This window comes from Ambystoma mexicanum, chromosome 2q (assembly GCF_040938575.1).
Source record: "Ambystoma mexicanum isolate Mex_15411 chromosome 2q, UKY_AmexF1_1, whole genome shotgun sequence".
Taxonomy (NCBI): domain Eukaryota; kingdom Metazoa; phylum Chordata; class Amphibia; order Caudata; family Ambystomatidae; genus Ambystoma; species Ambystoma mexicanum.
In genome coordinates this window covers 431,214,730-431,241,873 of record NC_090924.1, presented here as the reverse complement: position 1 = coordinate 431,241,873, position 27,144 = coordinate 431,214,730, and the positions used below count along the sequence as shown (strand labels likewise).

The 27,144-nt window shown below is 47.9% G+C and overlaps 1 protein-coding gene across 1 annotated transcript in view; it reads left to right on the top strand.

Moving 5' to 3' along the window:
* Positions 1-27,144, top strand: part of HDAC6 (histone deacetylase 6) — a 1,945,770-nt gene that overhangs the window by 1,690,712 nt on the left and 227,914 nt on the right. Inside the window, exons 25-26 of the mRNA XM_069647471.1 lie at positions 3,783-5,809; positions 6,612-6,743. Of these exons, the coding sequence (XP_069503572.1) occupies positions 3,783-5,809; positions 6,612-6,743 (2,159 nt within the window). The remainder of the gene's footprint in view (positions 1-3,782; positions 5,810-6,611; positions 6,744-27,144) is intronic.

Here is a 27,144-nt window from a genome sequence, read left to right as displayed (position 1 = left end):
ACAGCTCTTCCACCTTTTAGACTTAGATGGGCTGCAGGGGTACTTTCCTTCTTCCCTCTGGGTGAATCAATTTTCTTCCAGGCTCTTCAGGCAGCTTCTAGGCAGTACTCCAGGCTCTTTGAGGCACCTTGACCCAGGCAACGTATCCTACTTAAGGGTACAGCTCCTCTTCCATTCACCAGCATCTAGAGAGAAATACAGGAAACTGGTATCTGACTGAGACAAGTTCAGAGTGAGCTGGCTCTGCTATTATAGCCAGACTCCTCATCATACTGTGGGCTGCTGATTGGAGGAAAGCCCTGATTAAAGGATTGGCTGGCAGGGTGATTCCACTCTGGTCCTCTTCGAATAGTCTTTCTCTCCTTATTGACCAGTTGAACTTCTATTGTTTTAATCAGGATTTCACTTTATTTCCTTTATTTTTCTTTTATCCTGGGCTCCTTTTAAATATTATTTTTCCGGTCCTTGGTGCTCAAGTTTTTATTTTATTAATTTAAATACCCATTACGTTTCCCCGGGTTCCTCTATGGGTATTTGAACTCAGATCCTCCCATAGGCTCTAAGGTTTTTCAAACATCCTGGGCTTTTCCTGGTGCTGTCGAAGGGAAAGGCTAGGTTCTTTCCTCTGATGTCCTGCAGCACCTCTCTGCCAGCGTCACTCAGCCAGTTCCATCTCTGCGTGCAGCATGCCGCCATCCCAGCTCCCAGTGTTCCAGCACAGGCATGCTGAGAGGTGGATGCCCCGTTTTTGTATCCATGTGCTGTGGGTTGTGCCCCTGCTGTTGCTGTCCCGCTCTAGCGGGCAGCACTGCTATCGCCGTAAGGCAGTCATGGGTAAGTCTCCTGTGGGGGTTGCGGCACCCCGATTCACCTCAAAGGTTAACGGCTGTCCATTCATGACCAGCCATAAACCACACGTCTGCCCAGCAACAGACATCCCCTGGCTTGAATGTTTCTTCGGACAAGGTTTTCCAATCCCCCCCATACCTGGCCAGGTCCCACATACCCTCAATTTCACTTTGCCTGGGAATCCAAGCTGAATCCAGCGGATCTATGCGATTATTGCTACGGCCGAAAAGGCAGCCTTTTTTTTTTAACCCTTTACACCACATATATATGCGGGGGGAGACCCCCTGCAGTCCCCCCCATATTAATATTAGATTTTATACCCCCCTATATATATGTGTGGTGTAAAGGGAGGGGTCCAAAAAAAAGTTGGCATTTTCGGCCCTCGCAATTGTCAGTTCGACATTCTGGTACGATTCCGATCCAGCAAACATGCATGCCTTCTATTCCATTTCCTGTCCTGAAAAGGCAGGGCGCGAAGGCCAAAGAACAGTGTGGAAACCACATGGCATGGCTGTTTTGAGTACAATGTATCCATTTTGTGATTAAAATAAATATATGCACGCATGTGCAGCAGAAAAAAAGAACTTTGTCCACTGCCACAAGCATGTCCTACACACATCGGAAAGTTAACATAAATGTTACAAAATAAAAGGATGCAAAGTACCCCTGCAGCATTTCACTGTAAGGTGTGGGACTAAGGAGGTGATCCTGCTATACCTGACAAACCCTAGGGAACAGTGCAAGTGAAATCCCACTGGGGTGACCTCCCCCTTAGGGGACAGGAAATCACCTGAAAAGGATACGTTATCCTTCTCCCCCCACTGCCTCCGACTCTTAAAAATACCTTTGTTGGCTATGGGGGAATTGCAACATGTAACCTCAAACTTCCTGTTACAATGGCTGGTTTGGTTTGGCTCGAGCTGCTTTGGTTGGCAAGAGGGTGAGAAGCTTGTATAGCTCGAGAGAGCCAGGACCCTTGTGGGAGGTGTGGCAGGGCCAGACGAGAGTATGCCAGTTGTGGCATTCAAAGAAGCGGTTGGCGCTGTGGAGAGATTGCAGCACCCACCTTGTGAGGAGTCAGAAGGGCCCAGCCCCGAGGATTGGAGGAGAGAGAGAAACCTGTGTGCAGAGAAACTGCCACCAGGGTCCTGCCGCAAGCCAGAGCAAAGGGAGATCAAACCGCATCCGACGCAGAACCCAGTTGATACATCTTGTGAGTGGCTCCACATCAGATGGGACTCACCAGCCCTTCCAGGGAGTCCTGCCAAGATGACGAAGATACACTGTGGCTCTGGGGAACCGTGAGGAGGGCAGCCAAACCAAAGCAAGGAGAATTCAGAATGTGAGTAGACCCCAGAGAGACCCCAAGGGTGGGTGAAAACCAAGAAACCTCAAGGCAGGATGAATATCAAGAAATCCCAAGGCAGGGTAGGAGCCAACAAGCCCAAAGGTGGGGTGAGAACCAACAAGCCCGAATCCGGGGAGAATATGAAGAGACCCCAGGTGCTGTGAGAGCCAAGATGCCGCAACGCGGGTTGATCCCAGAGAAACCCCAAGGGGGGTTAAGAGCCAACAATCCCCAAGGTGAGGTGAGCCCAAAGAGACACCAAGGCAGGGTGAGAACCAAGAAACTCCAAGGTAGGGTGAAAACCAGGAAACCCCAAATGTGAGGATAATACCAAGAGACGCCAACTGCAAGGAAAAATCCTGAAGTGGGTGACAAGAGTGAGACGAGTTTACGAGCGGGTATATGAGAAAGTAGTCCCTTAGCAGGAAAAGTAGAAACCCTGGGGTGGGAGAGAAACATAACCCCTATCGGAGAAAAGCACCAGGCAATAGAGACTGAATGATTCCCAAACTAGAATGGATAAAGCCCTTCTGATAGACCCGAGTTGAGAAATAAAGCACACCCGGTGCATGGGAGTGCAATGGCCCAAAGTTTGTCTTTGTTGGATTTATGATGTTCCTTTGTAATGGTAGGGAAATAACGTAGGGTAGAAGAGGATTCTGCATGGAGGACTTAATTTATATAAGACATCCTGATGAGCACAATTTTTACGTCTTTTCTTAGCACAGCACCTTAGGCCTTGTTTTTGTTAAAGAATAAAAGAAGCCATTCAGGCAAATTGCCACTGTGTTTGTCTCCTGATTCCGACTACAGGTGATGTGTGGTACAGTTAATTAATACAGGAATCTTCTACAGGCGACAAAGTCCCCCTACACTGGTAACCATATTGGTTAATCAGTGCCCCCAAAATAAGTGAGTCGAGCTAGGGAAGTAAAGCAAAAAGACTTTACTTACCTACAAAGGTCAGTACAGGGCTCATGCCATAGCAGATAGCTGGAAGATTTGTGGATGTCAATGGAAGGAAAATTAAAAAAAGGCCTTCCTAACACCAGATCATACTTCTCGGTCCCCACAGCGCATAAGTCAAGTCCAATTGTCTGAGCTCCAAGATTCTGTTTAATACACGCTATATTTACCTCTAACATCTCTGAGCTAGAGTGAAGTCATCATAGTTACATCCCGGTAAGGTTTGTGACCAGCTTTGAGTACCAGCTTCCTACCTACAGCAATATGTCTACATTGCCTTTCTCATTTCACAGTGGATAGTTTGTGTCCCGTGTGGCATGTTATATCTGACACACAAAGGAGAAGTGCGCCATTTGTCTAAGAAATCTGTGGAAATATTAAAGGGTGGTTGATCAGCAGAGCTACAATTATATAATGTCCATTAGAAGGTAATAAAGATAACATTTGCATGCACATTTTGTTGTTTCATAGATGCATTTTCATTGGAGGGAACCCTAGATTGGAGAAATCAAAAGGTGTTACTGTAAAGAATTCCCTCGTTAGTCTTCCATCCCTGTGTGTTGTACAATTGATATTCAAACTGATTTTTCTCTTTTGTTGTTTTTCTTTCTTCTTTCAGTCCCTGACTTCATTGTCACGTCTGAGGAATCTGCGATAAAGCAGTCTGTCACACCAAGCAAAAATCACACATCGGCTCCAAGCATGCCAAACAATGTTAGCAGCTCACCTGTTCAGGAAACTACCTATCTGGAAACTCAGAAGAGCCATGATACAAACGAAGTGGAGAAGTCAGGGGTCCTGTTACAACTGTCACAGAAGATAGACACCACAATTGGGCTTGGTAGCAGCCATGGAGAAGACAAACCAGAGGATTCTAGGTTGATCCGATCACCGCCAGGGAAGGGAGAGACTATCTTGATTTTTGATCAGAAACATGAAGTAGATAGCATGATGAAACTGAAGGAGCCAATGTCACCATCACAAAAGCCCGAGACAGCAGTAGAGAACACAAATGCTCCTTTATCGCTATTAAGGGTAATACTTGAAAAGGAGTATAAAGTGGACAATGAGGATAAAGTGGACCAGCTGGGGGAATCATATGTGTCATTTGGAGCTTTAGAGAAGCCATTGACTATGTTAAACTTGAAGACGGATCTTGAAGACGAAAAAGCAACACAACAGATGGATCCCATGTCCCCGCCAGGGAAGTCCGAGACCACAGTGAGAGAGTCTGAGCAAGAAAATGAATTGGAAATTGACAATGAATTAAAAGAAAATGGGTATCCTCCATGCTTCATGCCACAATTGTTGAAGTTTGAGAGCCTGACGGTGCAAGGCAAGCAAAGCAAAGTGGGACAAGCAGAGAATTCTAAAGTATCTACATCACCACTGAAGAAACCAGAAATCTCTTTGAGAATTCAGAAGGACCATGATGCAGATGAGGCCCTGAAGGATCACATTTTACCACTTGGACAGCTAGATGTGCCAGAGGAGACCCAGGTATATCAAGCTGAGGAGCCGTTGGCAGCAGCAAGAGTAATGCAATCATTTCCACAGCAGACTTCAACTCTTGGAGCACAGAAAGACTTGTTTGAAGTTTGTCCAGCTGCAACAGAGGTCAGCACGTTAATTTTGCAAGAGCCTGTTGAAACGGTTGTTGAGTCTGCAGGAGTGTTTGCGGCAGGTGAATCAAGGATTTCTAAGTCACAAATGGAAATTGTTGACCATGCGCTTGTTTCAGGTACAGCTTCTCCACTGTGCCAGTCTGAGATGAAGGAGCCTGTCGCGCCCATTGAAAGAAAGAACAACCTGGAGCAAGGATCTTTAGTGAAGATACCTCACAGGGATGTTGTTAACATGAGAGAAACTAAAGAACCTGGTAAGGAATTGGCAAACAATAATGCAAATGTTTGTTTGACAATGGGGGAGCATCCAACCCAAGCACGCTACAGGAAGGATATCAGTGATGCACTGGCAACAGATATGAATAGTCTACAATTATCTACTGGGGAACCAAAGTCTGTAGAACATGTCTGCAACCTGGAGCAAGTGTGCCTCAGCAATGAACAGGGTGACAGTCTAGTGATCAAAAAGGACTCCTTTGGCAACCAATCATGTGACCACCGCTCACCAGGGCACTCTACTCCCCTTTCTGCCTATCGGAGCCCTACCTCGGTTCCTGTCGGTGGGGCTAGGAGAAAAGTTAAGCCCAGTGTAGTTTTCTCAGACTCTCCCACTGTGGCATGTTCAGACTCAGCCTCCTTTGCATCTTCATCGTCTCTGTCCTCGTCAAGTCCCACTTCCCATATGGCAGTATTGCCAGATTCACCTGGCCTGACTTTTTCCACGGCTCCTACAACACCTGCTTCAGCCTCTCCTGTGGCAACCTCACCTTGCTCTCTCAGCTTAACGTCATCAACATTTCCTGCTGTACCCTTACCGTCCTCTCCTTCCCTTGACATATTAACTGCCCATGCCACGTCTTCATTGTCCTCTCCATCCATGGCATCTCAGCTGTCATCCAGGTCAAGCCATGCTATTGATAGAGGGTCGACAGTAGACCTTAAAGGTGACCCTGGTGATGAAGCTCTGGTAGAAACGTCCCTCTCTCTACAGGACGTGGACACAAATAACCACTCACAAAAGGTAATTGGGCCTCTCTTCAGAGCATGACTAAGCCATTAGCTAGCAATATTGCACGATTCTATTGGGTGGCTGCATAGCTCTTGGATTCTTTTCGGGGTTAGGGAGCGATTCATCTGTAGGTTCCAGAGTAGACATTGTGAAGTTAATGCCATTGCTTGTGATTTTGGCAATTGTTCAGGTGCTTGTGTGATATAAATTGATGCTGAGAGTCCTTGGGAAAATCATAATGTTATTTGGTTTGAGGAGTGTGATTAGTGAATAGATTATGGAAGAAACATTGTTCTGCACCCATTGTTGGCCTCTCCTGGTAAGAGGGTGTGAGGTATATTATTTTGACAATGATAACCCTTGGAAGCAGAGAGAAATCCGGTAAATTAAGGGAAACCAAAACCCCATCGTAGGGTAAGAGTACTCTTTTCTTCATCTGCAAGACAATTCCTCTGGAGCACATTGCTTGGGTGATTTGCCTTGGAAAGGGGAACTAATCCAGCAATCCCCATAGAACAAACACCTCAGCAATTGTAAGAAACAGCCACTTCAGGAGTCGCTTACATGAAGAATCCACCACATAGAAGTGAAAGTACTTTTGAAATGATGGGAGAGATAGATCTATCTGCCATATACATTTTGTCGCGCAGGGTTGAGCATCCCTCTGCATCCCATCTCCTTAGAAGTGGTTGTGTAGAATTCAGGGAGCCTATTGAGGGGACAGTGTGGAGAGGCACAAATATAACTGCATTACGTAACAGAGAGGTTGCTGCCAAGAACTCACAATAATTTCCCTTGTGCCTTCCTTGTTTAGGAGAGCCTGGAGGTCTGCTCTTCTGACAGCCCAAGGAAGGATGACCTGCTGGAAGAAGCTGCTGGCTGGACGAACCCATTAATGTCCCAGCCGCTACACCAGCTGTTTGGGAATTACCCAGATGAGTCTTCGGTGAGGCACTTGATATTTTCTAAACTGAATTTATTAATATGTTGTGAGTGAGTAGGGAGAAGGGATGCTGCCGGATGCAAGTGAGTTGCCCTGCTCTACTTCAAGTGGATGTTTGGGTGTAGAAAAAGAAACATGGTCTTGTAGATAAAGGGTCAACTCTGTAACAAGAGATTGGAGTTCTAATGGAATCCTTCCTCCTACAGATTCCTCATCTGTGATAATTATATCCCAGTGCAGCTGTTTTCTGTAAACCTTTCCAGCATCAGAGGGCACAGCGAAGGCTCTACATTAGCTCCTCCCGATGCGCTTCTGCAGAACATGACTTTGTGCCAGTATATATTGAGGCGCTCTGACCTTGGTTCGTTTTTCCATGCTCTCGAATCGCTATGGGATAATGCTATTTTGTTTTTTGCGAAAATATTTACCAACCCTACAAAGGCCAAGAACTGTGCTGATTGCAGCTGGCAATGTAGATTTTTGATCCCCATAGGATTTGTTTGTGTAGCCTAGGTGAGAAACAAACACCCAGGACTACGGGTTGTGCCAATCCATGCACCTGAATGCCCTCTAGAATTGGTCACTATACTAGTTACCTTTTTCCACAAATTGAAAGATGAAGTCAAGAGATAAGTTGCGGGGCACAGAGTGTTGGTCTGAAGCCAGGTCTCCGGCCTGCAAAGAGAGGAAGAAGCACCGCAAGAGGTCCCGCTCGCTGAGCAGTTCCTCCCGCTACCACGCTTCGAAAAGAGGAGCCACTACTCCAAGAGTTCCCCAGAGGCAACACCACAGGTGCTGTTTCCGACCCAATCCTCCACTCTGGAGGAGTTGGAAGCGGTTACCAGACATTTCGTCGAAAAAAAAATGGTCGACAAGACATTTGATCGAAACCATTTGGTCGAAAGACAAATGGTCGAATTTTTTTTTATTTTTTTTTTTTTTATTTTTTTTGGGAGGGGTTCCCCCCAGCCCCCTTTTTTTCTAAAAAACCCTTTTTTCCCTAAACTAAAACCTAAAAAATATATATATATAAATTTTTAAAAAATTCGACCATTTAGTTTTCGACCAAATGTCTTTCGACCAAATGTCCGGACACCGTTGGAAGCCTTTAAGTAGAAGATGCTCAACATCTTTGCCAAGGCCCTGGTGCCGCTTTTGGCACTGTCCGGGCCCACCACGCTTGATCAAGCCAGCAGGGACTCAGCAAGAGTCCGCAATCCCTGCCCTAAAGACTCCCATGGTCGAGGACCCAACCTGGCACGTCAGGCTCCATCTTCGTGCGTCAAGACCTCAGCACCAGTTCCCTCTACTTTGGCGTCAGTGCATCTCGGTGCGGAAGCCCCACTTGAATGCTCTCCACTTTCTTTGGAGTCTTTTATGTAAAAGATGTGTCAAATCATTGTCGGGGAAGTAGACCCCATTCCCTTTGGGATGCAGTTCATATGCCATTGAGAAGTGAGGAACTTCCCGAATTCTTTCTATGGCGAGGGAGAGGGTTTATTGAAGCTGGCTTCAGAACTTCAAGCACCCAGTGGACTTGGTACTTCTCTGGAGCTGAACATCCTACCAGCACCGACTGTGGGAAGACCCCAGGCTTCTTTCCTACATTTAATTGCAAACGTAATGACATCCTGGATTAAGGGCCCAAAAAAGAGACTTTAATTCCCTTCATTGTAGCAGTTGAGGCCCCAGTGATGGAAGCCTGGGAGAATCCTGCATCCGTTCTGACAGTAGACGGAAGGAAACAACACCCAGCTCCTTCAGACGCAACTTTTCTATCCACTCATGCATCTCCAGAGAGCTTGGTGCTACAGGCGTCAATGCAGGCCACAGTCACGTTTTTGGGCCCGGCTGTTCAACCTTTATAACCACCCAGCGAGGTCAAGGTTTTCGGTCTTCTGCCTCCTATGCCCCACATGGGAGAGGATAGGCTGCCACAGTTAGTGAGAAAACCTGCTGTTTCATCAGCGGTAGAGGTGAAATTGCCACCTCTACAGTCCCTTCGGCCACCCCAGGAGAACATCCTCGCTAGTCCCTAGTTGGAGGGGGAATTTCGGCTCTGAAATGGTTCGGCACCATATAAACGCTTGGGGCTTCCAGGTCAGCGCCCTTCATATCATCCTCATCTAAACTCCACTTTGCTTCCCGATCCCCTAATTTGGAGGAAGTCCCGTCAACTTCTGGCAACGGGAGAGATCGAGCTGGTTAAGGGGTCTTAATAAGGAAGGGGATGGTACTCAATCTGTTTTCTGGTTCTGAAGGAGGATGGGGGCTTACATCCCTCCTTGGATTTGAGGCGGCTGAATCTTTAATTATACAAGGACAAATTCAAGATAGCAACTGTGGCCCAGATCCTCCAAGCCCTCAATCTGCAAGATTGGTTGGTGTCACTGGACCTTCAGGATGCCATATTCCTCGTACCTATTCATGTGAAGCACAGGAGGCATCTGATATTCGGTGTAGGCTGACATTACTAGTTTAAAGTCCTGCCGTTCGGTTTTTCTTCAGCATCCAGCTGCTGACAGAGGTGGCAAGTCTCCTCAGATTGGGTCTCATGGCCTCCTGCATTCTGGTGGTCCCGGCAAGACAACCTTTTAAAGGGTACATTGTTTCGGCAATCCTGGCCTCAAGTAATGGTGGTCACGTATGCTTGCTTAAAGGGTTAGGGCACTCATTTGGTGCGTCAGACGGTGAGCAGACTGTGGTCTCCTGTAACGCTCACCTGACTCCCACGGAGGCGCTGGCCTGGTCCGCGCTGCTGTGACCTCTTGTAAGGTGATGTGCAGGGTTCGGAAGACGGACTGGACCGGGCCCCCAAATCTGGCTTGTCTGGCTCGCAGAAGTATCCTTCTGTAGGCGAAAATAGGGGATTAACTGTCTGCGGGGTAATGCAATCGGCCTCCCACTTTCCCCTCTCACCCTCCTCGAAACCCTTCTGTGATTCCCCGTAGCGTCTCACCTTAGGGTCTGGAAGGACGAGCTCTCCATCCTGCTTCTGATGCAGGGGCGCGTTGGTATCCAGTTACTTCACTGGATTTTCGGATTGGTGAGAACCAAACTTGCTTGGCTTCCAGGTAAGTTTTTTGATAAGAGGTTCCCCTTGTGTCCATGCATTAATGTACTAATGCTAGTGTCTTTTTCCCCATAGGGGCCGGGGTACGGAATGCCGGGGAACAGGCACCGACCCGAGATGAGAGGTGAAATCCTTGTAGAAATCAGGTAAGTCTTTAATGAGCATTTTTTGGTAATTGCGGATTTAGCAGGTAAGGACTTTTTCTTCTTCTGTTCTCTTCTTCTCTTCCTTTGCAGGTGATCCAGGATGCTGGCAGGCGTGGCAGAAGTCAGGATGCAGGAGCAGACACGGTGAGCGTCCAGCTGCTAGATGCAGAACAACGCGAAGCACGTGTGGCTCTTTGGGTGGGGTTTAAATAGCCTTGAAAGAAGTTCCAGGTATGTATCCTTCCCCGACCACGCCCGGATGGTAAATTAGTCCCACAGGTAAAGTAGTTCCTTTCAGGCCTCAAGGAGGCCGGGATCCTGCAGCATGGTCTGCATCAGGTAAGTGCACCCAAGCACTCCCATAATGAGCCTGGCGCCTTTGGCGCCAGGACTGATGTCTTTTATGAGCCTGGCCCCATAGGCGCCAGGACACTGTCCAAAGGGCCCCTATATGGGGTTGCTGGGTCCTTCCTTGGGGACTGGATGTCCGCTTTCGGGGACGCAGGGCTTGAACCGGCTCCCCCGGAGCGGGCATCATGACATCTCCCTCTGAGTCTGTCGTATACATGAACCTGCTGGAATTGAGGCCAGTTAGGCTGGACCTGGATGCCTTCTTCCCTTTTGTAAAAGATAAGTCTATGTTGGTCCTGATGGACAGCATAGTGGCCATGCACTACCTCAACACACAAAGTGGTGTGCGGTCAGGTCTGGGGACGCTTTGACGGTCAACTGGACGTTTGACCTCCACTATGCTTTCCTGCTGATCCTGGTCATCCCGCTGGTTCTCAGAAGGCTGCGCCTGTTCGGGTCTATGTTGATTTTGATAGCTCTGGACTCGGCCGGGAGAACGTGGTATCTGGAGTTGCTGGATATGCCCATCTGCCCTCCCTCATACCTTCAGCACAGAGTGTATCTGTTCTTTCTAATGTCCACTCAACTGTCAATGTATCCCCTAGAGCTTCCTGTCGCGGAAATTCCCTGCAGAAAAACAATTTGCACTTCCTGTTCACACTTGAAGCAAAGAGGTGCACCTGAGGAGTCCATCCTCCCTGCACCCTCAACCCACTTGGAGTAAATCTTCTCCAGGACTGCCTGACAGAGCTCCCAGTCATGGGAGGCCAAAGACTGCCTGCTCAAGGCATCCATTATGACTTTCACCTTCCCAACGAGATGTGCCGCTGTCAGATGCACATTCTCAAGAGCCCAGAACCACAGTTGCATTGTTTCTCTACTCAGACACAAAGACCCTATACTACCCACTTTGTTGAGGTAGAAGGCCACTGTGTTGTCAGTCAGCATCAGCGCGGTCTTGCCTTGCACTGAAGTAGGAAAGCAACTAGGGCCAGCTGATGGCTTTTAATTCCAGCAAGTTGATGTGTTTTCTGAATTCTAGACTGTTCAAAGTTAATTCTTGCAGGTCAGCACCCTTAACCACTCAAGGACACATATCTGACCACTTTCAATTGGGGCCAGGCTTGCCCAACCAATCAGTCAGCAGATTGTCTTACAGGGGTACCACTATGCCAGGCCCCAGGATACGTTTTCTGAGACTCACAGAAGGTCTAATGTGCACCACTGAAACTGAGACCGCTGATGAGCCACTGGAGCAACCTCATGCACAGCCAGGCCTGCGGGAAACTACAAGGATGCTGGGAGTCATGTGGCCCAATAAGCCCAGGAAGGCTGAGGCCGGAACCGTCTCCTGGGATTGCAGGACTTGAACCATCTGTGAGATGTTTGTCACTTGATCCTTGGGTGGGCAGGCCCTGCTCAGGTGAGAGTCCACGACTGTACCAATAAACCAGAGGGACTGGGACAGCAAAACCAGAGACTAATTGAAGTTCAGGGAGAAGCCCAAATTGGGCAACAGGCTGCACATACGGTACAGATGCAGCAACGCCTGGTGTAGGGAGCGAGCTGAAACAAGTCAGGTGTTCAGGTAGGCAAAGACGTGAACACCTTCCCCCCTGAGCCGAACAACCACCAATTTCAGCAGCTTGGTGAAGACACTGGGTGCTGTGAGGAACCTGAGGGCATCCTCACTTCTTTTCTCCCTGGATCCTCCTCTCAGGTGGCCAGGGAAAGTCCATCGCTTTTGGATCCCGACCCTGAGGATCACTTGGGTGGAGGGAACTTGGGGATTGAGGCGAGGACATCCTTAGGTTAGACATGGTATCCCCCATTCCTGTTTCTGAATGAACCCTTTAGCCCTCAAGCCTTTCTAGGCTACTAACAGCCCTTTCAATGGATTGCTTTTCTCCCACAGATTCCTCATCTGATAGATATTCCTTCCAGCTCTGCTGCTTCGGAAAACTTTCAACAGTGGGCGTAGTAGACCTCGACTATGTCGTCGATCCGCCTTGCTCGGCACTCGATCGTCTGTTCTGGACATGGCGTCAGGTGTCGTATATAAACACCATCACTACGCCCCGTACCTCAGTTCCTTTTTTCTGCGTGCTAACATGCTATTTCGGAACACAGTGAGTCTTCGACTCATTCGGCGTTTTCGGCTTCAGGCGGTGTACTGGCTGTGGCATAAGATGTCCATCACCAACCCACACAAGTTGTGTCTCCGGTGCCTTGGCACGGATCACAGGACGGAAGAGTGCTTGTCATGTGCCAAAATGCAGCTGAAATTTCTACGCAATTGGGTGGCTAAACTCGCGCTTGGTTGACCTCTGACTAAATCCTCAGCGGGGTCAACAGTTCGGTCCTCGGAGGCTGAAAATGAGGGGCGCATACCCTGAAAAAGAACTTCGGCGGAAGAAGCGGTCCCATTCAAAGAGCCATTCTCCCTAGTTGCAAAAAAAGAAGAGGCGCCATCATGAGAGCTCCGATTCATCGAGCGAATAAGGTAAGCCGTCGGCAGGCCCTTCTACCCGGGCGCTTCTACCCGCCAAGAGTGGGAGAAATTTAAAACCTCCATGTTGGAAATGTTTAAGAAGCATGCTGCAGAAGGCGCAGTTAATCCCCCTCACAGCAGACTTCGGAGGTGTCAGTGGTGCTTAGTAATACCAACCCCTCACAAGCCACGGTGCCAATGCCATCTGCGTCGATGAAACCTTTGACATCGAAGGAGGTTTCTGCGGTATCGATGTCGGGTCCCTCCCGTGCTGCCACAGCTGTCGAGGCTTTGACATCTCGGGCCCGGTCGATGCCGTCAGCAGCCTTATCGGCGCCGAGAGACAAACCTTTGGCACTGACGGTTGCTGAAAAATCTTACACCCTTCTTTCCGGTCTGACTTTTTCGGCACCATGTGGAGTATTTTCAGTGCCGATGACAGGGGAGATCAAGGGGATGTCAACCCAACCTATGTGGACACAAGTGCTGTTGATTATTTCGAGGACCATCAGCAGTGTTTGTATTTTGCTGAGGGCCTCCATGAGGCTAGTGGTCTGGACAATTCACCAGACCTAGACTTCCAACAAAGCCAGCCCTACACCCATAACTACACCAAGTTCAAAACTCTAGTAGAAAGGGTCATTGACACCTTGGGATTGAACTCCTCTGCGACGCCAGTGCAGGGGTATGCCGCAAGCGATATTTTGGACGAAGGTCCAGTAACTAAACACAATATGCCCCTAAACCCTGCAATTGATGACCCTCTGACCACTCTGTGGCAGCATCCTTGTACACTTGCTCTGGTTAGTTCCACTATATCTGGAAAATACAGGCCGGCTAGATACCCTTCATTCCTCTCCTTATACCCTTCCCCGAAAGGGCTTGTCATGCAGGCTGATATAGTCTCTTCCAGACCAGCTTCTTCCACTTTCACTCTGCCACCCGACAGGGAAGCGAAGAAGGTCAACACTCTTGGCCAGAAAGGCGTTGACTTCGGGCAGTATGGCCCTTAAATCCACCAATGTGGCGAGTAGCTTTGCTAAATATTCGTTTGGTCTGTGGACAGCAGTGGAGAATGCTGCGCAGTATGTCCCTGATAGGGAAATGCGCAAGAGCTTACTACAGCTGGGGAAGAGGTGGCTAGACAGTCACTGCGTGCGGGCCTGAACATCGCTGACTGTGTGGGCTGATCTATGGCATCAGCAGTAACACTGAGGAGACAGTCATACCTAAAAACTGCGAACTTTTCGCCTAATGCCCAGAGAAAATTGTTAGACATGCCCTACGAGGATGAGTTCCTATTCGGCCAAAAGGCTGAAGATTCCTTAGAAAAATTCAAGGAATCCAAAATCACTGCTAGATCCTTAGGCCTAGCTGCGCAGCCGTCCATGCCTGCCTTCAGCTTCGCCTCCAGAAGCAGAGACTACAGGTATTATGTGCTTTATGGCAGGAAAGAGCATCTCCCACCAGCCAGGCAAAGGGAGAAGCGTTTCTCCAGCATTGGATCTTTCATGGATTCACATGCTGTGAATATTCCTCGTCGTCAGGCTGGGAAAACTTTAGTATAGTAGTTTTCCTATGGAAAAACCTTTGACACTTTGAGTGTCCAATCAACGTCGTTATGGGTGCTTTAGGCAGCACCAATGGGACGTTGAGTGTATAGCTCCGCCCCCCCCGGCTTCCCCTCATATTTCAACCGTCTTCCAAATTGTTGGGATTACCTCGAGTTCTCTCCAGAGAATTTGGCTTTTTGTGAGAACATTTTTGTTTTCTTCATTGCAGCTTTTGCTGTTTCCAGTCTTTCATAAGCAAAGGTCTGAAGAAATCTTTGTCCAGGCCGTGCGAGACCTGCGGCCTCAAGAATGTGTACGAGGGGGATAGGCATTCGGAGTGCCTGTACTGTTTGTACCCTAACCACTCGGCCAAAACTGCGACATCTGTCGGGGGTTCTCCCAAAAACTCAAGGGCAGAAACAGGCGCCTAATTTGCTGGCTGAATAAGGGTGTCTATCCGGCATCGGAGGTCGGCTCTTCACGCAGGGGCAGGTCTTCCACTCCCTCAGGCAAGAGGTCACCATCTCGCCAAAGGGCTAGATCTGAAGAACTGCTGCCTAAGAAACAGAGCACAGGTGAGCCCAGACCTTCATCCACTCAGGAGAAAGCCAAGTCTTCATCCTCCTCTAAAAAGCCTTTGTCGAGTGTTGAGGGGTCGAAAATTCCCCCCTCTCAGGATGCTCCAACACCACACTCTGAAAAAAAATTAAAGAGACGGGCTCAGACCCTCAAAAATCTGCAGACGCGGCCCGCAGTGCCTCGTCGGAGAAGGAAAAATCAAGAGCTCACTCCTTATCGACGAAGAGGTCTTTGTCCAAGGACAAACACTGCTCCTCATCGTCCCATAAGTCCTCATCTGGCCACGAGTCCACGAAGCACAAGTCCAAGTCGTCCTCCAGTCGCCTTCCTTCTCCATCGGCGGTGATACCGGTGACGAAGACCGCGTCTATGATTCGTCTCTCATCGACGACTCCACCGACGACAACAGCCTTTTCATCAGCTGTCCCGTCGACGATCATACCTCTGACTGCTCCATCGACGATGAAACTGAAAAAATCTCTGGCGACGCATACTTCCTCGGCAAGACCTGCTCGGCCCTATTTGCTAACGGGAGTCCCACCACCCAGGGAAATAGCAAAATTAATTAATTAAATAAATATTAATTAAGAAATAGCAATGATATTAATATTTATATATATATATTAATATATTATATGTATTAAATATATTATGTATAATATATTTATATATATTAATATTGATTAATTAAATATTCAATATTAATTAATAAAGAAATAGCAAAATGGCAAGAGGTCACCATTGCGCCAAAGGGCTAGATCTGAAGAACCGCTGCCTAAGAAACAGAGCACAGGTGAGCCCAGACCTTCATCCACTCAGGAGAAAGTCAAGTCTTCATCCTCCTCTAAAAGACCTTTGTCGAGTGTTGAGGGGTCGAAAATTCCCCCCTCTCAGGACACTCCAACACCACGCTCCGACAAACCGGAGGAGATGGGCTCAGACCCGCAAAAATCTGCTGACCCGTCCCGCAATGCCTCGTCGGAGAAGGAAAAATCAAGAGCTCACTCTTCCTCCTCGTCGACGAAGAGGTCTTTGTCCAAGGACAAACACCGCTCCTCATCGTCCCATAAGTCCTCATCTGGCCACGAGTCGACAAAGCACAAATCTAAGTCGTCCTCCAGGCGCCTGCCTTCTCCATCGGCGGTGATACCGTTGATGAAGACAGCGTCTACGATTCGTCCCTCATCGACGAAACTACCAACAACGACAGCCTTTTCATCCGCTGTCCCATCGACAATCATACCGTCTACGATGGCTCCATCGAAGATGAAACAGAAAAAATTGCTGGTGATGCATACTTCCTCGGCAAGACCTGCTCGGCCCGATTCACTGACAGGAGTGCTGTCACCCAGGGAAATGGCAATACATTCAGCCAGCCACTCCGTCAATATTGTCGTCAAAAGCGTCTTTGGCCATTGCTCCAGTCAGGAATAAGTCGCCAGAAGGCTGTAGGGCAGAGGCTCTCAAAGCCCATCGGTTACCCGAGCGTCCCTCGGCACCGAGAGAACCCTCTGCATCAAAAGCTTCGACTTAGGGACTTATCCTCGAGCCTTTGGTGCCGACAGTCAGCGATGGTTCATTTGTGCCACTGTCGAGATCGTGTTTCTTCAATTCGATGCATTCCATTTTCGGAATCGAGGAGCACGATGACCCTGAGGACCCAGTCGACCCTGTTTACCCAGGTGCAGGCAGCATTGACTATTTCGACAACCAGGCCGATTTATTGGCTTTGGCTCAGGGTTTAGTCAATGTCAGTGATCTGGACACTTCACCAGACCTGGAGTTACAGCAAAAACAGATCTATACCCATGCTAGTGTGAAGTTCAGGGAGCTGTTTCACAGGGTACTTTACACCCTAGAGTTGAAGGCGTCCACTACCCCTCTTCAGGCGTATGACCTTACCGACATTCTTGTCGAGAATCCCACAGTCGAGCACAATATGCCTTTCAACACAACCAATGAGGACCCCTTTGCTTCCTTATGGCAGCACCCTTGTACCATTTCCCCTGTCCATGCCATTTTCGCAGGGAAGTATAGGGCGGCAAGAGGAGACCCTTCTTTCCTCGCCATGCACACTTCCACAGAAGGGTTGGTAATACAGTCTGCCACTATTTCCACCAGACTTGCGGCATCCATCTCTAATCTGCCTACGGACAGAGAGGGGAAAGAATGTGATGATTTGGCAAGGAAGGTGTTCACTTCTGATAGCATGGTGCTCAAAGCCACTAACGTGGCGTGTGGTTTCACCAAATACTTGCTTGGCTTGTGGAAGGCAGTAGAACATGCCGCTGAATACATCCCTGAGGGTGACATGCGGGATGAAATTTTTACAGCTGGTGGAGGATGGGAGGGAGGTAGCCAAATAGTGTTTACAAACAGACCTGGACGTAACAGACTGTGTTGGCAGAGCAATGGGTTCAGCATTTGTGATGAAACGCCAATCATAACTTAAAACTTCTGGCTTCTTTCCAAATGTCCAAAACAGGTTGCTGGAGATGCCTTTTGAAGATGACATGCTTTTCAGGCAGAAAGCAGACAAATCCTTGGAGAAATTAAAGCAGTCAAAATTGTTTGCTAAATCTTTAGGCCTAGCGTCGCAGCTGGCCAGACCTGCCTTGAGCTTCGCCTCCAGGGGCAGGGGCTACAGACGTTATGTGCCCTATGGCAGGAAGGCACCGCTCCCGTAAACCATGCAAGGGCAAAGGTGCTTCTCACGTCCCGGAAGGGGCAGAGGGGCCTCTAGAGGCCAACAAGCAGCAGCGTGGTCGCCCGCACCCCCAAAGCCACTTTTATTTCCCCTCCCACACTGCACCGGTAGATAGACGGTTGGCAGGGCATTGGCCCCAGTGGCAGGAAATAACTTCCGATGCCTGGGCCCAGCAGTTGATTTGGTGGGGTTATTGTCTGTCTTTCCTGAAGAGGCCTCCAGACAGACCTCCATCTTCCCCAATCCAACCCGGGACAGGAACTCCAGGAAGAACCGAGAGCCCTGTTATCGAAGGCTGCCATGGAAGAGGTACCTCCCGATCAGAGAGGGTCGATTTGGTATTCCCGTTACTTCCTGCTGCACAAGAAGGGGAGGTCGTCTCCGTCCCATCCTGGACCTCAGGGCCTTGAAAAAGTTCCTGAGGAAGGGCACATTAAGGATGGTGACTTTGAGAGAGCTTCTCCATGCTCTCAAACTTCAGGACTGGCTAGTGTCAATACACCTACAGCGCGCTTATTTCTATGTGCCGAGACACCAAAAGCACAGGGAGTTCTTAAGTTTCCTCATAGGGTACAAGCACTATCAGTTCAAAGTGCTTGCCTTTGGGTTGACTTCGGCGCCAGGGGTTTTCACCAAGCACATGGTGGTAGTTGCGGCTCACCTCAGGAGATCGAGAGTCGATGTATTTCAATACCTGAAATACGACTGGCTGATCCGAGGGAAGTCGGTGGGGCAAGTCTTGTCTCATCTGGAAGACACCTGCCTACTACTGCACAGGCTGGGCTTCTCCCTCAACTTGAAGAAGTGCAATTTGATACCAGTTCAGCAGCTCCAGTTAATCGGAGCAGTCTTAGACACCATGGTAGGGAAGGCTTTTCCTCGCAAGGAGAGAGTCAGCAACATAGCCCAGATGGTGCATTTGTTTCAGAACCACGCCACCCTTCCAGCGGCTTCCTTCCTCCGCCTCTTGGGTCTCATGGCCTTCTGTATTTTTCTAGTGCCAGAGGTCACGCTGCGTATGAGATCCCTCCAGTTGCTCCCGAGGGACCAGTGGTCTCAGTATCTGGGAGCGCTCACGGATAGCCTTTCACTGTCCAGCCAGGTAGTCCACAAACTCGGCTGGTGGAACACACGCAGCAATCTCTTGGCGGGGGAATCCTTCTGGCCTCCTTGGCTCCAGGCCAGAGTGATCACGGATGCATCCCTGAAGGGTTGGGGCGCCCACTGCAAGGATTTGCAGGTGAGCCGCATATGGTCTCCATTAGAAGCCAGGTGGCATAAGGTTGGATTTGCGGCCCATCAGGTTATCCCTGAGGGCTTTTGCCCTGTCTCTCTGAGGGAAGCATGTCCTCGTCCTGATGGACAACACGGTGGCCATGCACTACCAGAATAAGCAGAGTGATGTAGACTCCTGTCCACTCTGCACAGAGGTAATTCAGCTGTGGTTCTGGTTGCAAGAAAACCAAATCTCGGCAGTTCACCTGGCAGGGCAGAGAACACCTTAGCGGATGCTCTGAGCAAGCAGAGCACGGTCTCACATGAGTGGAAAGTGTTTCAGGAAGTCCTTGAGGAGGTCTGGATCTGTTTGCCATAGAGTCCAACAGGAAGTGCGAACAGGTTTGCTCAAGGGAATTCCGTGCGAACAGCGCACTGGGGTGCGCGTGTCTGGTGGATTGGACCTTCTCTTTCCAGTGCCCCTTCCCCCATCCCCCCTATTTCTGTCATCCCGTTGGTTCTCAGGAGGTTGAAGAGAATTTCGAGCGACTATGCTCTTGATCACCCCGGATTGGGCGAGTAGAACATGTTACTCTATCTCTCCACCTCACTGGTTGCCTCGGTGTACCACCCAACCCTGGATTCCCTCAACCTACATGCGTGGCACTTGGGAGGATGAGGTATGATGACTGGGACCTCTCAGAGGAGGTACTTGAGGTGTTGCTGGCAGCATGCAGACCCTTTGCAAGATCTTTGTATGTGAAAAGTAGAAGATTTGAGGCGTGGTGCAGAGAACGCAAGACTGACCCTATCTCTTGCCCCACCAACTCAGTGATGGAGTTCCTTCTGCCACTGGCCTCTTCAGGATGCCATAGTCAAAGGGTATTTGGCAGCCCGATTTGTGTTCAAGAGGTCCGCAGACCAAGGTGCCTTTTTTACTATTCTGGTCATGGCCCAGTTCCTAACGGGCCTTCTCAAGAAGTTTCTGCAAACCCCATTTGTTGTCCCAGATTGGGATCTTAATCTGGTTTTGACCTACTTGATGGTGGCTCTGTTTGTGCCTATGCACTCATGTTGTTTACGCCTGTTAGCCCTTAAGACAGCCTTCTTGGTCTACCAGGAGAGTTCGCGAACTGCAAGCCTTGTGCTGCAAACCTCCCTTTCTGAAGTTCTTTCGTGAGAAAGTCTCTCTGAAAGTCAGACTTCAGAGAGATTCCTTCCTAAGGTGGTTTCAGAATTTCATCTGTCCCAGTCTATTGATTTACCTGTATTTTACCCTCCTCCACATCCCCGAAAAGAGGAAGAGCGGTTCCACCGCCTTGACCACAAGACAACGTTAAGCTTCTATGTTGCTCGCACATCCGAGTTTAGGAAATCAGACCAGTTGTTTGTGACCCATTCCTTGTCTAGAAATGGTCTTGCCATCAATAAACGAACCCTGTCATGTTGGATTATTTTGTGCATATCCGAATGTTACCAACCGGCAGGCAAGGAGCTTCCAGCGGGCATCCGGGCCCACTCAACCAGAGGGGTTTCAGCCTCTACAGCCCTCCAAAGAGTTGTTCCTGTGAGGGATATATGCTGAGCATCCACTTGGTCATCCTTATACATTCACCAAGCACTATGGCTTACGTGTTGCACGGGGACCTGATGCAAGGTTTGGCAGGGCGGTTCTACAGAATCTACTGGTTTAAATCTTTCTGGACTCCTCTGTTATCCTTACTGCTTGGAGTGTCTATCAAGATGAGGAATCTGCGGGAGAAAAGCAATCCATTGAAGGAGAAATTACCGTAATGATCTTTCTATGAATTCTTCTCCCGCAGGTTTCTCGTCGACCCTCGCATCCATCCCCGTTCAGAAAGTTCTGTGCGTTGTCGCTTCTGTACAAAAGCGAAGGCATCTGGTGATGGCGCTTGGATGACCGCTTCTGTCTCATTGTTGTGGGATAACCCTGTTGGCATGTATCCTTGTTAAAGTTTTTAATGACTGATTAGCCTCCTCCTGTGGTTTTTCTTTCTGCAGCATTCAAATGTGGGTGGGGTGGCACTGAAGCATGGGGCATAGTGATGTGCTATATGTACGATGCGTGACGTCCCTTCCAGAGCTGACGATCAGGAGCCGGATAAGATGGTTCGACTATCGGCGGCCGAGTCGAGGTCCACTACGCCCCCTGTCCCAAAGCTTCCTATCCGCAGAGCTAGATGATGGATATCTATCAAGATGAGGAATCTGCTGGAGAGGAATTCATACAAAGATCATTACAGTGAGTAATTTCTCTGCTGACAATGCTTCTGTCTTATTTTCACACTTCTTTGGCTTTGGCAATGTGGGTTTAAGCCATTTCCTCTTATAACTTGATTTACATATGGGCAATAGTCTTTACAAACACTGAAATTCTCAATTGCCTTCTTTTGGCTTGGGCAATACTGGTTTTTCATAAATTGCCTTGATGTGTTTCTTTTTTAACTTTGGCAATAGTGCTTTGTATTTTGTTCTTGGGTTACTGCCCTCTCTTGTTGTTGGCTTTTAATATGACCCACAGTGTTATAATCACACCTTTTGGTCTGATAATTAGGCTCTTTTTTTGCCGCCTGCTCCTTTTTGAATCGGCTTGGTTTGCAACAGAAGAATTAGCCTCCTTTACATTAGTTCAGTATTCAAAAACGTTCTTCTTCTTCACTTTTACTTTGCTTATATTATTTCTGACGTTAAGGCCCCTGGACTTAGCCAGCAGGTGGTTACGGAGTGTTCAGGGTCACAGTCTAACAGTGAACTCCCCGGGTCTGGCCTGCGTGTCCGTTCACCTTGCTACCCCCAGGTCGTCTGCTTCTGTGTTCCTACTTGCCCCGACAACCTCTCCTTTGCAGCTTTCTGCTGCCCGTGCACAGCAGAGCTCTCCTGGGTCTCACAGGTCTCTAGTGCTCGCCTGCCACCGGCTCTTGTCTGACAATGGGGGGGAACTATTAAATAGTGCCCTTTCCGCTGCACAACCTCTGCAGTCAAGGATTGGAGCATAAGAGACCCTCTCAGGACCAGTATTCGTTTTACACACAAAGGTGGTCTCGGCTCTCATCCGACTTCTGCTGCCTTTTAGAGGTATCAAAATGACTCCACCTTATGCTTCTGCTCTTCTTAATGGTCTGGCCCCGATGGGGCCTTTTATGCTTTTCAACCTCCCTAAGGTGCAGGTCATTATCCCTAATAGGCTGCAACTTGCAGTCTTGTGCCTCTGCAGTCCTCTTCTTCGTCCCAGAACTCTGAGGATTGGTGGACTTGAAGTCCACAATATAGAACACGGCTTTCTTAATAAAATGATCATCACAAAGTTCACTACCCTCGTTATACATATTCCTTAAAGGATTATTATAAGGATTCATTGAAGTATTTGTGGTGTTTTTCCAGGTCTAAGTTGGTAACCTTTAAAAACTCCTCTTTATTATTTCCCTGAGATTCATAAGAGCTTTCATATCTGAATGTCACTTACTTTAAAAGGGGTTTTCTTACTCCCAAGACATGACTAGCTATGATTGTCTTCACCTACGTTCCGATAGTTAGCTTGTGAAAATAAAAGCTCTCTTTGACAGCAAACCATTACATATTCCTGTATCAATGATATTTCCTCTCCCTGAGGACAACAAATACCTCCTGTTTCCCTGCGGCCCTTATCCTCCCAGGTGATCCTCCCTATAAATACCGCCCCCAGGGTCAGGATCAGGAAGCGTCTGCTGTTCCATGGCCACCTGGGAGGAGACGTTAGGTAGGGTTTTTGTATTTGTATTTTGTATTTTATTTGTTGTTTATAAAGAGCCTTAATCCAAAGCGCTGTACATTATAAAGGAAAGTGCAGTACAATAAAAGTGCATGAATAATTAAGTTGTCGAGTCCAGGCCGCATACAATCAGGGATGTTGAAAAAGATACTTTTTCAGGGAGGCACGAAACAAAGAATAGGAGGGAATAGAAGGAAATGAGAGAGGGAGAGCGTTCCAATGAAGAGGAGCAAGAAGTTGAAAACAGCAGCAGCGGGGCTGAGCACATGGAGGAGGAGGGACCACAAGTCTGAAAAGGGAAGATGACCAAAGAGCGAGTAGGGATATAAAAGGATACAAGAGCAGCAAGATATCTAGGGGCAGGTCCGTATAGAGATTTAAAGACGAGGCAGAGAAAGTGAAATTTGATTTGTGGATGAAAGGGGAGCCAGCCAAGTGCATCAAGAGAAGATGAGATAGTCACGATAGGGGAGAAGACATAATAAGCGAATAGAAGAATTAGGCCTTGGAAGGAAGACTTGCTGTTCCAATCTTGCCGCAGGATGCTCCACCCCAATGACATGTCTGAATGTCCAGAGCTTGAGGCATAGGGATCTTTCATAGGAGATTATGGGTGTGATGCTCCATACGAGATGCCCATCAGAAAATTCCATGTACGCTTGTCACTGGCAAAAATGTGGTAATTGGTGCCAGGATAGGCTTTGAGAGTTATGTTGCTGAATCGGGTCTGAGTGTAAATTAAGTTACGGGCTATCTAGCAGCCTTCTATTTCAAGCGTACATCTGAACAAGGTTCATTTTTAAGTTCCAGCATTGGATATAAATATAGTGCTAACCTTTTGGATGGCAGCCCCTTTTGAGCTTCTACACTAATACCTCTTAAGGCTTCTATGTTTTGAAGTTGCATTATTGTGCTCTTATTTCATTTAGATGGGCTTCTAAGCTAACAGCTTTATTTGACTGAAGTGAGTTTTTGCAATTTTCCAAGGATACATTTTCATTGAGGTTAGAAATCCTTGTTCGTACCAAAGGTGGTGTCCGAGTTTCATCTTTAGCAAAATATTCAATTGCCAATGTTTTTCCTCCCCCTCTTACAAGACTGAAGAAAGATTGCACCGATCAGACCATCGAGGGCTCTAAAGTTCTCCATGTAAAGAATACAAGATTTTAGAGAGGATGATCAACTGTTGATAGGCTTAGCCGGTCCCAAGAAAGGAAAGGCTGTATATGAGAACCATTTCCTATTGGGTAATTTTATGTATTGCATCTTGCTATGCATTTGCAGGCAAACGGATACCTAAAGGCATCAAAGCTCATTTGATGAGAAGTGTGGAAGCAACATTTGCACTACAAAGAGGAGTGCCTGTCCTGGACATTTGTCGTGCAGCAACATCGGCCCTTGCTGTATTCTCAAAACATTAAACATTATCTTTTAGGCTCATTGTCAATGATGATGCCATTGTACAATTTAACAACGAGTTACATTCCTGCCTGAATGTGATAATAAACAGCTTTGGGAGTATTTCAGAAATGAGCAATCTGTGGGAGGAATGTGTTCATTACAAGAGCAAATTACTTACCTTCGATAACATTCTTTCTGCTGACCACAGTATTCCGCCCACAAATTCCCCATCACCCTCCCACCTTCCCCACTAATGCAATTGCCTTCTTTAATTCGATTGGGAGCTCATAGGACGACTGACCTTTATAAAATGATCGTCTCTGTTCTGCGGTTCTTGCATTGCCGGTGTGGGAAAAGACAAAACTGAGTAAAATGGCTCTGCCTCCTCCATTTAAGCACACCGGCGACACTGTCATGGCATGAGACTATAATATTGAGATGAGTTCAAGAACAGAGCCTATTGGCACCACATTTTGGCTGAAAAATGTTCTCCATGGTCGATTGGTCTTTTCAAAGGATGAGGTATCTCTGGGAGGAAAACTGCATCCACCAGAAAGAACATTAATGAAGGTAAGTAGTTTGTTTTTCTGGGAACAACCTGTGGGAATCCTGGGAAACCCAAGAACTGAGTAAATCCTACAAGTGATGGTTGGAATGGTGTTGGAAATCCTAAATAAGGAAACTAATAAATCATGAAACAAGAGCAAGGATTTGAGAGGCAAAATGAAAGTGGAGAGGCCTGAAGGAGAATGAACATTTTTCATAATTGCTGCAAGATTTTTCCCAGAGCAATACTTCTCTTTGTTGTATTAGAAAAGGGAAAGATTTAGAAGACTAGATTCATGAACTCTTCTATTGGGAAAGATTTTCTTTTTGCACCTTTCCCCCCATAGATTCCTATGGGACCCTCAGTCTTTTTGCTTATTTTTTAATTTTTTTAACACTCTCCTGACTTTTAGAGATCAGAAAAGCCTTTTGCTTTACTTCCCTTGCCTGTTTTGCTCATTCTTATGGGGAAAATGACTAGTTCCTAAGACTGTCAGTACTGGGAGACTGTCTCTTTTTTGCAATTCAAATATTTTTACAATTGAACTGCAGTTGTGATGCTTTGTATCATTATGACCTTTTACATAATGGATTTTTGGCTACTTTGACAATGTGCCTGAGACAAGCTGGTGTCAGCTGTGGGATTTTTACCATTTCTGTGGTATTTTTCTATTGTACTTTTGCATTTACCACAAATAGCTACTGAAGGTGGTAAGCACCGTAAAATAGCCGTGCCACAGGATTTCCGCTTGCTCTTTGGCCATCTTGTCCTTTGGCCTTCTTCCTGCCTTCCCAGGTCAGGAAATGCCATATATGATTACCCCTTTCCCAGCGATAGCTGCTACTTTCGCGGGCAAAAGGGTTTTGTGTGTTTGAGCCAGAGGAGGGAGTTGGGAGTGTCTGGGTCAGTCCACATCCTTTGGCGCGCACAAAAGTCTGTTGCTGGACGGATGTGATGACCAGTGATTGTTCAGGATTGGACAGCCCTGGGCTGTTTTAGTCTTGCAGATCCTAACCATTAGTAGGCTGGGGCTAGCTCCCAGCCTGAATCTTGGATAAAAGGAGGGCTTCTGCAGCTATTCGACAGATCATCTTGGAACCAAGACTTCTACACAGAAGAGCTGTCTGCTGATCACCCAAGGACGACTCCTGCAGTGGACCAGCATTGACTCCAGTGATTGGCCTGGTGAAGCTCTGCCTGATCTGCGCCAACTTTTGGACCGGTGGGAAGAACCTTTAAGGACCCCTGCTCAAGGATCTGTGCCTTGGAAGTGTCCCTGGCCCACCTGGTGGACTGACCAGCTCCCTTTTGGACGACCTTGCAACAGCAGTTGTCTTCAAGAAGTTGCCTGGATCTGCCTGGTGAGAACCGCGACCACCTCAGATCAAGAAAAGTCACTCTGCAATCGTGGCCCCTGAACTTCCCTCACCCAAGTCAAAGAAAGAGATTGTGTCCCCAGCGAAGATTGTTAAGACTAGGTGTTGGAACTTTACTTTGGCCATCTATTTTGAGACTGTGCTTTTTAGGGTATTGTATCTCGAGGAGAGACAAAGACTTGCAAGAGTAGGTTAAGAACCTTATTATTTGAACCCAAACCAACTAAGGTATTAGTCACCTGTAGGAAAACCTCACTTTGTCTGATTTGATTCTCCCAGAAAACCTGGCCTGGGACCCTTCCCATGTGGCCAGGGAAAGGCAGACGCTTCCTGATCCTGACCCTGGGGGTGGTGTACTGTGGGCGGATTAGGTTGGGAGGACTGGTAGAACCCCTTCAATAATTTCCCTAGAGACCCTACACTCTTAATGACCTACTGTAAGATTGAAACTTTTAATGAAAGAGGTAATTTTAACATTGGGGACTTCAAGTCCCACAATGCACAATGTACTGGGACAAGGAAGAGGGACACGAGGCACTGGACTGCAAGGTGCACTGTAGTGGTTCTAATGACCCACACCTTAGCAGGACCTTTGAGTATATAAGACCCACTGAGGTGCAGGCCATTAAAAGACGACTGTGGAGTGATTGCTGCGACTACGTTTTTGGCCTGCTTTCTGTACTCTATTGGAGTGGTGTGAGTGTTTATTCAATCGTTTTTGGTGAGCACTGTGTGCTAATCTGATGGGTTTGTCTAGTGTTTTTGTGGCCTTTGGCCTTGTTTTTCTGTGCTGGCCTGCATCCAGAGGGTGCAGTGCCTGGTTTGTAGTCCTTTGTTTATGTCTGGCCTTTTCCCAGCCCCACCCTCCCCTTCCTGCCTCCCCTGATTGGTACTTCCACCTGGTCATAACTGACTTTCCAAGGGCAGCTCTCTGCCTGGCAGCCCCTGCGGCTAACGGCCCTGAGGCAAAGGGCGGCTCCAACAGAGGCGGCTCCAGATTGTGTCTGCAGGTGTCAGCAGGGGAAGCTAGTGGCCAGCCGTCAACCAGTAGCAGCTTCCAAAGTAAGAGTGGCACAGGTGGGGAGTAGAGCAATTACTCTACTCCGGAAAACCCTGCCACTCAACATTACCTTACCTTCCAATTGTGAATTTTAGCCTGCATCGCATTGAGATAGGATTGTGATTGTTAGCAATGC